Below are 14139 nucleotides of genomic sequence, written 5' to 3' on the forward strand. Positions count from 1 at the left end.
GTAAAACTAGGCAAGATGATAAAGTGTATAAAATTAGTATTTATATTTAAGTGAAATAGAAATGGTCTTCCCCAGAAGCATTATTTCCCATCTCTACACTCGCACAGCAGCTGAGCTGTCTCCAGGCCTGTCCTAAAGAACTCAGTGCGACTGGCTGCCGGCGATGGGCGGGAGAGGAGGCGGCGAAGGCTGTGAGCTGAGGGACCGAGGTGGGGCTCCCGATGTCAAGGAGTGCCCGCCCATGTTGTCTTTCCATTCTTATGTTCTGCAAACACTCACCTTCTACGTGAAATACAAAATAATGCATTTACCCGGGCCAGTCGGAGCCCATTTGGCTGGGCAGGATTGCAGGGTGGGAAGGCAGGGCCGCTGCTTCCACGGTCCCTGAGGATGACGGGCTTACCCTGGTGCTTCACACACCTTGAGTTCAGATGACACAAATGATAGTAACAACTAGAATTTTTTTTTTTAAAAGAAAGCGAACTGCAACTCTGTAGCAAATAGCATTTCTCCTTCCTCAAAATGCATTTAGTTTAAAAAAAAAAAGCTTAGAGATGCCAGGTTACAAAAACACTTTCCAAGTAAACAATGTCCCTACTTTTTAAATCTTCACTCCCCACTGGTACCTTCTCCACAATGCTAGAAAGATATATTCAGTAGTAACCAAAAGGAAAAACAAAGTAATAAAAAGGTGTTAAAGTATAAGCCAATACAAGAAGCACTGACTTTCACTTAAATAATGGAGAAAACATCAAACATGTAAATGAACGTGATGGAATGAGTGTTAATGGAAAGTGTGTTGCGAGGGTAGAAAGTATGAATGGATCATTATACGAACAATATTATCTGAAATAGTCAACACAACATCAAGCTGGCAGAATATGCAGTGTTAGGAAAAGATGCTTTAGATTGGATAGTTTTGCTGACTTAAGTGGAGGAAGAGATCAGGTCTAGGTACAAAACTGAATGGAAGAAGAGACTTCTCGGACAATGGTTATGAGCAGATGAACCTAGAGAGAAAATGAGCTGCTGTGACAAAAAATGAGGCTGCAACACGAATTCACAATGAGAGAGAACCCGAGGGTCCCAGGCGATGGTGGCAGTGAGGACAGAACTGCTGAGCTGTGTCATTACCTAGTGTAGCCTCAGGTGGTTCAGACACATTTGTAACAGATTCCACAACTGTATCAAAACAAAGCAGAACAATTTTAAAAATTGTAACACGTTAAGCTAGTCAAGTATTTTTCTTTCATATCAGCACATTCTTTTAAGACTTTGCATCACATTTTTACAAATAGGACAATGAATTTAGACAAGAAAAAAGAGAGCCAAGAGAGGAGATTCTATCCTATAAAAGTAATCCTCCAACTAATATTTATGTTTTAACGGTCATTAGCTGGTTGTCAAATGTCATTATGCCTCAATATCTAGATACGGAAGAGAACCTGAAATTTATTTCTGTATTCAGAGAGCCCATTATCATTTTAAGAATCCAAGAATACTGGAAGCTATAGTTCTTCACATCTACTCAATTGTAGAACAAGTACCACAGCTTGAACTTCCATGTTCCACGGACATGATAAACACCAATTAAAAATTTGTTGAATGAAATGAGTCAAAGCATGAAAACCTTTACCACCTTCAGTCTTTGGCTCCTCTGGCCTGAGTGGTGCCTTGGCAGTGGGATATACATAATGTGTCTCGGCTGATGCTAGGGAAGAACAGGGAAGGTCTGGTTAGTGGTGGGCAGCCACAGCACTCTGTAATGGAACACTGTTTAATTTGAAAACAAAGATTAGTTACCTTAAGTAGATACACTCATGAGAATAACATTTAGGTGATTTATGAAGACGACTACAATTTAAAATGGCAGAAATGAAAGCAGAAATAAAGGCAATGTGCTATGTGGGAAAACACACACAGACTCACACAATAACTACAGCAATTTCTACCTGGAGCAAAAAAGATCATTTTACTTCCTTACATTTTTTTAAAAAAAGGATTCTAGTGAGAAAAAGACAGAGTGAATCCTTGGAAAGCATGGGGATGCATACTTCACATGATGTTAAAACGGAAAGTCGCATGTGTATATTCATATTGAAAGAATGATCAGAACATAAAATATTAAAACTTGCAGTCAGATTGAGAGTGAACTAAAAAGGAAACTGTGAACTTGCATAGACATGAGCACACAGCAGACATGAGCACAATGTGCTGTATATAATATTTGGCTCTCAAGATTCACTGGATGAGCACAGACAAGATGTGAGGAGCTATGAAATGTCCCAAAGCATGACATGAGGGCATTCAAAGAGGACTTCCACAGCGAGATGGAGAAAGCACATATACCTCACTTCCCAGTAGGAAACATTTTTACCTATAGCTTCCTCTGATGACTCGGTGCTAAATGTAACAGATTCCAGGACTTCAGAAACTAGCAGAAAAAACACAGGATGATACAATTGATCAAGGATGGGTTGTTGTGAGCACTGAATGTATGAATACATACTAAGTATTTAGAAAAGTGCCTTGTGCCTATAACTGCTCCACGCTAGCCCTTATGATAATATATTATTAACACTAAAAGGAACTCTAATAACTGAATTGAACTGACAATTTTATACGTGTTGTAGGTTACCAATAACAACCATATCTAGTACTGTCCACATGAGTACCAAAATGCCATTAGCTAATTAAGAGATGCACAAAGGAGATGAAAAGGATTACAATCCTATGCTATAAAAAAATAAGATGTTTCAAAATAAATGTTAGGGCACAGCAACAGCATTGCTAAGAATGATTTAAAAATTTAGTTTTTAATCTTGGGGCCAATATGTTCAGGTTATATTATATAAGGTAAAGTTGTGTTTTGTTTTTATTTTTGTTTTAAGTCTTTACTGAAGCGCTTTCTCCTTCCTTGATGGTCACAACTGAACTAGCATTCTTTTCACATGACAGAGTGCAAATTGAGCTTACTACTAAACAGTACCACAAATTCGTAACTGTTAGTGAAAAATAAGAATAAAACCAGTTCTTCTAAGTAGTTTTGTTGACTACTTAATCAGATACATGATTATCTAAAATGGAACAGCAAACAGTGAAATGAAGATAAGTTTTTCTATACTGCTGAGTAACACAATATAAATGTAAAGCATTATCAATTTAATACCAACATGCAATCCTGGAAAGAGCATTATATAATATGTAGAGAGAGTTGTTCAATGTATATTCTTTTGTGGTTTTTATATTTGGAAATACAACCCTTGGAGTTTGTCCCTTGACGCTCACAGTGTACCCAGACAGATACAACCACCTATTTACCAGGTTGACTTTGTTTCATTTCTAGGCCTGGTGATGTCACTGGTCTCAAAATAAGAGTTTGTAGTTCAGTGGGAGCTGAAAGAAGAGGGTCTAAGTTGTCCATTTTGTATAATTTATTTCATAGATCTTAGACAAAGGTAGCAATGAATTGAAATAGACCCTCAAAATAGCAGGACGATGGAGAGCTCTTGCAGAGTGCGCGTAAATTTAAAGCAGAAACTGGCAAACTGTGGCCCTTCCTCTGACTGGCCTGTGAACTAAGAATGTTTTCTACATTGCTAAATGATGGAAAAACATTTAGGAGTAATATTTCATAACATGTAAAAAGGGTATGAAATTCAGATAAAGTTTTATTGGAACAAAAACACATCCACAAACTAAGATAATTCAAGGCATGGTTACATATTTACATATTGGCTTTGGTTGACTTCAGGCTACAACTGCAGAATTGAGTAGTTGTGACAGACACTGAATGGCCTGCACAGTCTAAAATATTCACTTAAAATCCTTCACATAAAAAGATTTTGCTAACCCCTGATCTTAAGCATCCTTCTAGAAAAAGCAAGAACCTATTTGAAAAAAATTAGGTTCTCATTGATTATTGCATCTGAATCAGAATTCCCACAAGGGCTTGAAAAGCTTCCTACAGCTATTTCATGATAGTATCATTAATAAAATGCTCAGTATCACCTAGGGGTGTTTTGTTCTATATTCCAGTTTCAGTACCCTCATGGGTACCCTCAATAGGAGTTAAGGCTTTTGTTTTATTTTTGCTGTGCCCACTCTTCCATCTACTAATTCAAATCCTAAAGTTATTTCAAAGTCCCGCTATTTTCTAACAGCCCACATAGATCCTTGACTCCTTTAAATATTTCCCCTCTATATTTTTACCACTAATTGAACAAGCTGCTTTTGTATAAGCAAATAGTCTTATACGTAAGAAAAACTTGAGAACAGGTTTTTCCCACTATTATGTTGTCATCTGTTCAAAAGGTGAAACATGTCCTTACTTTTGATCTCCATCTCTGTTCAACACCCCACCCCACCCCACCCCACCCCACTCAACTGCTAATATGGTGCTGGGAACACAGAGAGCAAGGAAACATTTGTTTACATAAACTAAAGAAGCAGCAGTTTTTAAAAAGAGATGAATGAAGTGGAATAATAAGAGAATTGAATAAGATACATCTTTTGTCAGAGACAATCCCTATGCAGGGCACATGATAAATTTGGCTACCACATAGAGCACCCCAACCGTGAGCCTTCTGGTCAACCCTGCAGTTGTAGACATGCTAACCACTATCTGAGACGAGAGGTGCCAGTTAGCAGGACACGTCACTGTCACTCCTGAGGCCCAACTGCAATGGGCTGGAAGGACTCTTTCAACCAGAAACCATAGATTTCTTTTGTTTCAAGGACGAAGCTTCCTTGAAGTTTCAAGTTTGGGAGGAGGAGTTTTTAATTTTTCTTTTGTCCCATTGTTTTAAAATTAAAGAAAGAAAATATTGGGTTACTACAGTTTTTGTAGGTCTAGAAACCACCAACAGCATTGTATGTTTTCTAAGACATATTCTACTTTCTTGAGTTTATTTCCAAAGTTTGAAAAATTTTGCTATACTAATGTAATTTGTTCCGTATCATCACTGAGGGTCCAAAATAATATGTAAAATTTATTGATTAAAGGAATAAGTATTAATATGCATCTTTAGATACTTAGAGAAGTTCCTACTTAGTAAAGATTAAGAACAATCGCTAAGCTGTGGTGGAGAATGAGGGGTAGCCAAATTCATCGAAGGTTGCGGAGCCTGTAGCTTATATTGATTAGAACTGGCACTTCTAGGGAGGAACTTTTTTTGATAATTTAATACAACAAGGAATCCTCATTCCTTAAAACAGGAAGAGAGTAATAGGAATATTACACAGATCTTATAGAAAGTAAACTTGCTCAGAGAAAGTTCATGCTATTTAGTTGGCATTGTTTTATAGATCTAAATACCAAACAGAAGGGGAGCAATTTAATCTTCAGACTCTTCACTGAATCACACAATACAATTTTAAAGTGAGTTTCATGCCAGATACATTTCCTCAATTGGATCCAAGGACACTTGTCAAAAACAATAGGCAACACTTGAATTAAGAATCCTGACTACTTGGGTGACAAAGTATGAAATGGAATGACAACAGCAGTCTAAGAAAGCAAGAGCAACCCTGGCCATGACAGTGATGGAATGGGTTTTAATGAGCATGAAATTATTTAGCGAGGGCATAAAAATCATTACCTAATGTTCCCAGAGCCTCAGAACTATGAAGAACAGGTTCAAAGCCTGTAGTAAGAACTAACCAAAAGCAACAACATGAAAATGAGAAAGTTTAAACACACAGTCTTAATTTTTCTTTCAAAACATTAGTGTCCAATGACAAACAATTTTTTTAAACTTTTTAAGTTGACAAGAAGTAAATAGTTTCTATTTGAAGTTTTGTCCACCTTGTAGTTAGGAATAATTCATTGCAGAAGGCAGTCACAACTTTTGAACTCTGATAAGCATCTTACTGTGGTCAACATGAGGTTTTCCATTTTCTGATTCTAATATGAAAACTTGCTTTGGGAAATCTGCTTGGGATATGGACAATGGGATAGTTGTGATGCTTTAATTGCTGAGGAAAGACATTTTGGATTACTCTAGTGAAGGTGGTTTTGGAAATGAGGCTCTGCATTTTCTAAAATAGATTTTCTTGGCATTTAGGTATATCATTTTTAAGATTGAAATATTTTCTCTTATTTTGTTAATTTTTTAAATCCCTAAAGATTCTTGAGAGATAAAACACATAAAATTAAGACAAGGAGTGAAGAGTCTTGTATATCTCTAACTTAAAAAAAAAGGTAAGGACTATAGCCAAACTGTAGGTCATATGGTCTTAGATTCATGCCAAGAAATTTAAATATGCCAAGGAATCCTTGGCACTATACTATTATGTTTATGTTTAGTTGGTCTAGAGAAGATACAGACATTACCCACTGCATTTGAAACTCAGCTTTAAATGCGAGGTCTGTTTAGACAAAAGTACACAACCAAAATCCAAATAACACAAACATTATGATCTAGGTGATACATAGCTTTTTAAAAGAGCTTTTAACTTCTTTTAAGAGTCTGAAATATTCTTAAGAAGAAAAACGAAGTCAAAAGACAGCAGAGGATGACAACACAGTCCTTTGAAGCTGATGACAATGTGATGATGATGATGATGATGATGGAATGGATTGACAATTAGCAGAAGCAACTGATAAAAAACACAAAATATCATTACCTAATGTTTTTTCTGGAGCCTTGGTTCTAAGAGTGACAGGTTCAAAGACTGTAGGAAGAACTGGCCAAAAATAATAAAATAAGCCAAAGAAATTTTAAAATTTCACTTGATTAATTTCAGAAGTCAATTTTTAAGCTTCAGAACTGAGAGATAAGAGACACTTGTTCCTTGCAAGTTTGACCAAACGGCCAAGTACCTATTAATCTCCTAATATAGACCTAGTATAGCACTCTGCCAAATACTGTGGTTAGCAAGAAGTTCCCCTAGATGTTTGATTATGTGACTCTTGCTAATATGGTAGACTCTGCTGGACAAGTTTTTTTGCACATTTGTATAATATATAATTTTCTGTCTCTACTGGAAAAAGCCTTCATCAGTCTACTTGCCCTCTGTACAAGTTGAAATAAATTTCTATTTTTGTCTAGTATTTAAATAGTCACAGTAAAATGGTGAGTTCACATATTTGAAAACATATGGATCAATGCACAACGAATGGACTGTGTTCATCAAAACGTCAAAGTGGTCCTTGATTCAATAAAAGAAACATTTTTAAACCCTCAGAAAAGAAGAGTCAGCCTACTCTATCTATAAGCCTATCATTTAAGCTTTCAAGACTTAGCACATTAAACAATTTGACAATTAACTAAAAACATTATTCATTGAAATAATACATCCACCAATATCATCACGCATTCCAATACTATAAAATACAATAAAAAGTAATATGAGCAAAGAAATATGATATTCCACAAATGATGGGACATAAGCAGTTGTAAGGGATGGATGGAAATTCATGCTTGAAATGAAGCTTAAAATAGTCAAGGTTGTTTAAACAAATGCACGTGATCATGTGACACAACGTTGAGAAGTTACATGGCAGTTTGATGTCCTGAAATTAGTTTATGCACAGTTCTCTTATATTCAACAGATGACAGAGTTTAGCATAATTTCAAGATAAAGGCTGTAATGGATTAACAGCAGAGGATGTTGAGATGGCTTTAAGATGCAGGAGAACCTACAGCTACAATGGTATGAGGATGACTAGAAAAAGCATTATCTGAAGGACACACGTTCTCATTACCTACGATGTCTGGAGCTTCAGTTCTAGGAGTACCAGGCTCAAGATCTGTAATAGGAACTAATCAAAAGCAATGAAATAAACACTGTGAATGTCAGCAAATTAAATCTTACAAGTATAATATTGCTTCAATGGGTGTAAGGCAGTTATACTTTTTTTCTGAAATTAAATACTTGTTTGGTCACCCTATAGCCACCAGGTAAATGTTCTTTTAGGAGATAGTCATAGCCTACACAAATCTGGTAAATCTCTCAACAGAGTCAACACTATCAAGAAAACAGCCTGTCTAAATCATAGATACAAAAATAGTGTTTATGTTTGAAAGAAGACATAGCAAAGAATAAAGCCAAGTGAACCATGTTCATTTTGTTGAACACTCCTATTTGGAAATAGGCTGGACCCTCAGTTAAGGCAAAGGCACTCAACAGATCAGGATGAGAAACCCTCACTCAGTGTGTGGTGCCTAGTAGAACACCTCTCTGATCACAAAAATGTGGTATCCTATGTAGGTGGGAGAGACCACTGATGCTTCTAGGGTCAGATCCAAACTTCTGAAGTCTTCCATTCAAGGACTTTTCTTTAACTGCTCTTATGGACCCTTCCAAACATAGCACTATCATCACTACTCAGAAAGCAGGAGCCTCCTTTTTGCAGAAGCCTGTGCCCTCTGGTTGACCTCTGTATCCCCTATCTTTCTGCCTCTGTTCATTTTCATGATTTTAAGACCCAACTTCTTTCCACTCCTTACTCCTGTCCTTCACAAACTTCTCTCTTAAAGCTTAAGATGTTTACAGCCCCTGAAATAAACAAGCTAGATTTGCACAGACTCACTGCATTGGTTCAATGTTTGACTGTTTCATATTGGGGCCAGGGTTTGACTTTGTACTACAGACTGAGAAGTAAAAACAAGCTGCCTCCTTTTGTGAGATCCTCACAGCTGTTGATGTGGCTATAGGGGGATGGAAGGCACTTAATGTTTGTTTCTTGAATTAAAAATGCTTGGTCCTATTTAAGACATTTGTTTTTAATAGAAGAATATAATGAAATGAGAAAAAGTAAAACAACATTCCCTATTAAAAGAGATCTTTACGCAGAAAGCACAAGGAATTCAGCTGCCACATGGGTCTGCCCCAGCCATGATTTCCTCTTAACAGTGGGAACAGCAGCAGATAACCTTGTACCTTCACCTACAGAGGGCTCACATGGACTATCACTCCCACCATGGGCATCAATATCAGACTCCCCCAAGCTGCTAGGACTCAGTCCTTTAACCAGAAACCCACATTTACCCAGTTTGGCTTGAGGTGCCTCAGTAGTTGTGGTTTGAGGTTTGGGGCGTGGACGACGGGTCCGTTTTGATGGTTTAGGAGCTGAAGAAAGAAAACTTTCAGTTACTACAGACTCTGTAGTTCAGATGCTCTGGATCATCACACATGGCTCTGTATTTCCTAACACTTATTAGATTACTTTATATTTTAGGAAATGTGTCATTTTAGCTTTTAAATTTGAAACTTTCACCCCTATTATAATAGTATGTCTTCTTTTACAATTGAAAGTTCTTTGGAAATGAGTCACATATAAAATTAAGTTGTTATTTCAAGAAGTGAAGAGTCATTCGTAGGACTCTTCTGGCTGAATAGAAGGTAAGAATCACTGCTGAAATACAGTGGGGTGATACCCACCTACAAACATTGACAGTTTACTGGGTAAGACCATGTAATTAACTAAAATGTCAACCAAAGAACAAATATCACACAGTGTAAAAAAAAGTAGACCTTTAAATCCACAAAGAAACTCCTGGACACCATAATAGTTGTTAAAGTCAAGAGAATTGGTTTTTAAACCCAGCTTTAACAAAACACTGGTTAAAAAAACGCACAAAATGACAACAGTTTCAGATGGTTACATGCATAACAGATGACTTGAGTTAGGTTCATGCACGGCCTTCTAAAAAACAAGGGCTAATTTGTTTTAAGAAGGAGAATCTTCAATCCTTTTACAATGAAGAAGATAATGGAGTGACAACAAAGGATGACGATGTAGCCTGAAGAAGCAAAAGAACCTGGAGCTACGATGCGGATGGAATGAGTCCAACAATGAGAAGGAAAAGCACTTACTGAGGATCACAATGAGCCATTACCTTGTGTTGTCAACCAAGCCTCAGTACTGAATGTAACAGGTTCAAAGTCTGCAGTAGAAACTGACCAAAAGTATTAAAAATAAGCCAAATGATTATTTTAAATGAAAGAAAATACAAACATTTACTTCAAAATGCATCTTACTAGTATAATATAGTTTCTAGAACTATATAGCAACTTTTATAAACTGTTAAACTAGACAAGAATACAGTTTATTTTTTTAAAATTTGGTTCTACCTAAATCAGGTACTTATTTCCTTATTTCTCCTTCTTTGATTGTCTGATTCTAACTAATATGCCAAAGTGGGATGTGTGAGTATTGCTAAGAATTTATCTTTGGAAACACACAGAGGCCTCCACATGATGAATCAAATAGGGTATCCCTCTATTCTAAGCAAAGAAAAAACATGCCTTCATGGGCAGAGAAGAGCTTGCTGTCTACTGGATCAAATCTCAACTGTTCCATCAGGTGCCTAAGGATTTGCCACCATGAAAGTCCACGGACGGATCTAGATCCAGAAAAGCTTTGACGCCACCTTGAAGTTAGACATCCTCTGCACTAGTATTGCGGTCAGACTACTTCTTCCAGCTCATCTCTATTTTTATCTACTCTTTCTGATTTTATTCCTCCCCATCTTTCTACTCATTCATGTACTATGGTGAGGTCAAGGCTCTACTCTTAATCTATCTTTCCCTGCTCCAAATACTATTCCTGAGACCCTGCTGGGTTAGGCTGCTGGCACTCTAAACCAGGGACACACGTTTACCTGGTTTGGACTCAGGTGTTTCTGGACGTGGTGTGGTTTTTGGTTTGGGACATGGACGACGCGTCCGTTGTGATGGTTTGGAGGCTGAAGGAAGAAATTCTTGGGTTACTACATAACTACATTTCTATGGCTCTGGAAGGTAATGGAGGTCAAAATACGGCTCTAGATTTTTCATAACTTGTTAGATATTTGCCTTTTTCATTTGAGATTTTTATCATATATAGTCCTCTTATATCTTCTTTTATCAAGATTCTTTGAAAACAAAAATACTTTTAAATTAAAAAAATATTAGTAATTATAATCAAAGTCTCAAAGGACAACTTGATTGGGCAACAAAAAGGTTAAGAACTGTTCCTAAATTTTAATGGATAATGAAGGTCATACTAGATCTGAGATTTGTAATTTAATCTTTTAATTTGGGACATATTGCATATTTTTACATAACTATTAAAATAAGAACATAGTATTACCTAAATGGAAACAAAACAACTAAATACAATGCAAGTAGGAAAAAAAACACCCTAGAAATGTAGATATGCAATAATGGATCCTCTTGGCCCTGTTGATGGCTTTATCTTCTTAGATATAAGGTAGGGAACCATGATATGTTTGAAACTCAGTTTTATCACAAACACTGCTTAAACAGAACAATGACATGACACAGCTTCAAGTAGGTTACATGGCAAATAAGTATCCTCATGTGGTTCATGCATGTCTGGTTCTATTAAAAACAACAGGTAATTTGTTTAAAATGTTTTCATAATTTTGCTTAATCTCTTCACTCTTCTAGAAAGACTCATAGCGACTCCTAGAGCAAAGGGGGGGGGCAGGTAGAAGAGGGTAAAGGGGGGGAAGTGGTGATGGAAGGAGACTTGGCTTAAGGTGGTGAACACACAATATAATATACAGATGATGTATTGTAGAATTGTATACTTGAAACCTATATAATTTTCTTAACTAATGTCACCCCAATAAATTCAATAAAAAACAGTTTTCATAATTTTAAGAAGAATGTAAATGAATGACCACAAAGGATGACACTATTGTCTCATGAAGCCAGATAAGACTCTGGATTTTACAATAATCAGGATAAAGCTTGTTGAAAACACAGGGTATCATTACCTAATATTGTTCCTGAGACCTCTGGTCTAAGAGTGACAGGTTCAAGGACTGTAGCAGGAACTGACCAAAAAATACAGTAAACCAAAGAAGTTTTAAAATACATGAAAAATTAGAACATTCACACCCAAACAATCATGCTTCTATACAATCCTTCTAAGAAACAAAGAAAAGAATAACTAAGAAAAAGGGTTTGTTCTTTGAAGATTTGGCCAACTTACATTCACAGTCAGTTTTAGGATTAGCCTTTGAACTAGCTTAGTATCTTAAAGCCAGCATGAAATTCTCCTAGGTTTTAACTAATATATTCTAACTGGTATGGAAAACTCTAAGTGTATTTTCTAATATACACTTAGAAAAGAAACTGTTAAAAAATCTGATCAACTTGTACTTCTATGGAAGCTGAACATGAATACTTAACTATGTTTAAGTCAACATGGATAAATAGACGGTTTATAAGTTTGAAATAGATATAAAAATTAATCATTGAAGTGGCCTATGTTGATCTTGCCAAGAACACACCTATGGAAAGAGGATGAGTCCCCTCCCCAAACCATGGCACATAAGGGAGCAGAATAAAGATAGTCACTCAGTCTGTAACACTTAGAGCATATGTCTCGCCTAAGCCCAGAAAAAGTGGAGTCACAGTTGATGTCTCTGTATCAAGTCTAAGCTCCTGAGTCAGGTCCTCAAAATCCTCTTTCGACTCTGTCTAGATGGACCCTTCTAAATGCAGCATCAACAACAGCCATGTTTTGATTATCTAGAAGTAGGACAGTCTGTTTCAGGCAGACTGGACGCCTTCACGGCTGACCCACCCCTACCCCACCCACGTGTCTGGTTCTTTCTTCTGTTGGTTCACTTTTCCCTCAATTCATTCAAACCCGGTAGTGGGTCCAAGGTCTAAGTCCAATCCACCTTGATCTTTTCGTTTGCAAGATCAGTATTTAGTGTTTGTATCATGCAAACATGTACTCAACTTTACTGTTTGAGAAATAAAATAGGTCTCCTACAGCTGACATTATCACCCCCGGTTGCCAATATTGGTCCAGAAATATACAAGGGGCTTACAATTTGTTTATTTACTTGAACTGAATATATTGACTCTGCTAAAGAAGTTTTAAGATTTGAATAAAATTTGATAGTAAGAAATATACTAAATGCATATCGAAGAAGGTTCTCACATAGAAATAATAAGATATTCTGGCACCCATGGTATCTCACACAGTCATATTCTCCTTGACACCTGGGAAGAAGTGACATTACTGACTATGCCTCAACCTCATGATTAGAGAAAATAAGAGCTTGGCACTGCTTCGGGTCCTCACTAGGCTACTAGGGCTCATCCTTAAACCAAGAATCACACATTTACCCGGTTTGGTCTGAGGTACTTGAGGGCTCGGTGTGGTTTTAGTTCTGGGATGTGGACGGTGGGGTCTTTTTGATGCTTTGGTAGCTGAAGAAAGAAAAGCCTTGTGTTACCCTAGATCTTATGCTCTTGATACTAAGGGTCAGGGGTTTCCAAAACCTGTTAAATTTCCTAAAGTTCCAGGAAACTGTCTGTAGTTTAAAATTTTTACTCATTTTATGCCAATGTGTCTTCTTTTTATCACTGAGGGCACTTTGGGGGCAAACTCATATAAATAGTGGAATCACTCATTCAAGTCATGAAGACGAGCATGTGTAATCAGGTACTCAGAGTATTTTCTCATTGGGAAAAATGATTGAGAAGGAGGGCTCACCACTGGTGCAAGGGGAGGGGAAGTTAGGGTCATGCTAAGGAAGAGGCTTGTAATTTCAGATTTGGGAGATTCCTTATTTGTCAAATTAGTAATAAAACACATCAGTACTTAAAGCACCAAGAAAGAAACAACATAACATGCAAGTAGTTTTTTAAAAATCTAAAAACTTAGATGTGCAAAGGAACATAAAAGTAGCTGTTTTTGAAAATCAGCCTAGTTAAGAAATAGATCCCAATTTGTTTTAAACTCAGCTTTAACACAGAACACTCACTGCTCAAAGAGGCACAAGATGACATGACAGTTTCAAATGCACCACATGACAGGTAAATGTTTTGGACTAAGCTCATGCCTGCTCTCATAAAAACAACAGGAAACTTGTTTTTAAGAGGCTTCAGTACTCTTCAGGTGAAGGAAGTGATTGAATGGCAATGGAATATTGATGACGGAGGCTGTCTCATAAAAAGGAAAAGCCATGAGATGGGAGTGGAGGCGGAATGGACTGCAAAAGCACTTGGCAAATGGCACGGAGTTATTACCTAATGTTGTCCCAGAGGTCTCAGTTGTAAAAGTAACAGGTTCAAAGTCTGGAACAGGAACTGAATAAAAGAGTTTTAAAAATAATGTATCAAGAGCTACAACATTTACTTCAAAATGAATCTTGCCATTGT

General features: G+C 36.9%; 1 protein-coding gene across 24 annotated transcripts in view; it reads right to left on the bottom strand.

The window, feature by feature from the left end:
• The window catches only part of ABI3BP (ABI family member 3 binding protein), a 213298-nt gene that overhangs the window by 62209 nt on the left and 136950 nt on the right, over positions 1-14139 (bottom strand). For 7 of the 24 annotated variants that reach the window (XM_081137863.1, XM_081137860.1, XM_081137880.1 and 4 more), the window contains 11 exons: positions 14008-14067; positions 13102-13185; positions 11733-11792; positions 10611-10694; positions 9846-9905; positions 8995-9075; positions 7709-7765; positions 6628-6687; positions 2378-2434; positions 1637-1711; positions 1135-1182 (listed from right to left, as the gene is read on the bottom strand). The exons of 6 other annotated variants lie outside the window; for them this stretch is intronic. In XM_081137863.1, the coding sequence (XP_080993989.1) occupies positions 1135-1182; positions 1637-1711; positions 2378-2434; positions 6628-6687; positions 7709-7765; positions 8995-9075; positions 9846-9905; positions 10611-10694; positions 11733-11792; positions 13102-13185; positions 14008-14067 (726 nt within the window). The remainder of the gene's footprint in view (positions 1-1134; positions 1183-1636; positions 1712-2377; positions 2435-6627; positions 6688-7708; positions 7766-8994; positions 9076-9845; positions 9906-10610; positions 10695-11732; positions 11793-13101; positions 13186-14007; positions 14068-14139) is intronic. 11 more of the 24 variants (XM_081137874.1, XM_081137869.1, XM_081137879.1 and 8 more) reach the window with 10 other exon arrangements.

This window comes from Miniopterus schreibersii (genome assembly GCF_964146895.1).
Source record: "Miniopterus schreibersii genome assembly, chromosome: 5".
Classification (NCBI taxonomy): Eukaryota; Metazoa; Chordata; class Mammalia; order Chiroptera; family Miniopteridae; genus Miniopterus; species Miniopterus schreibersii.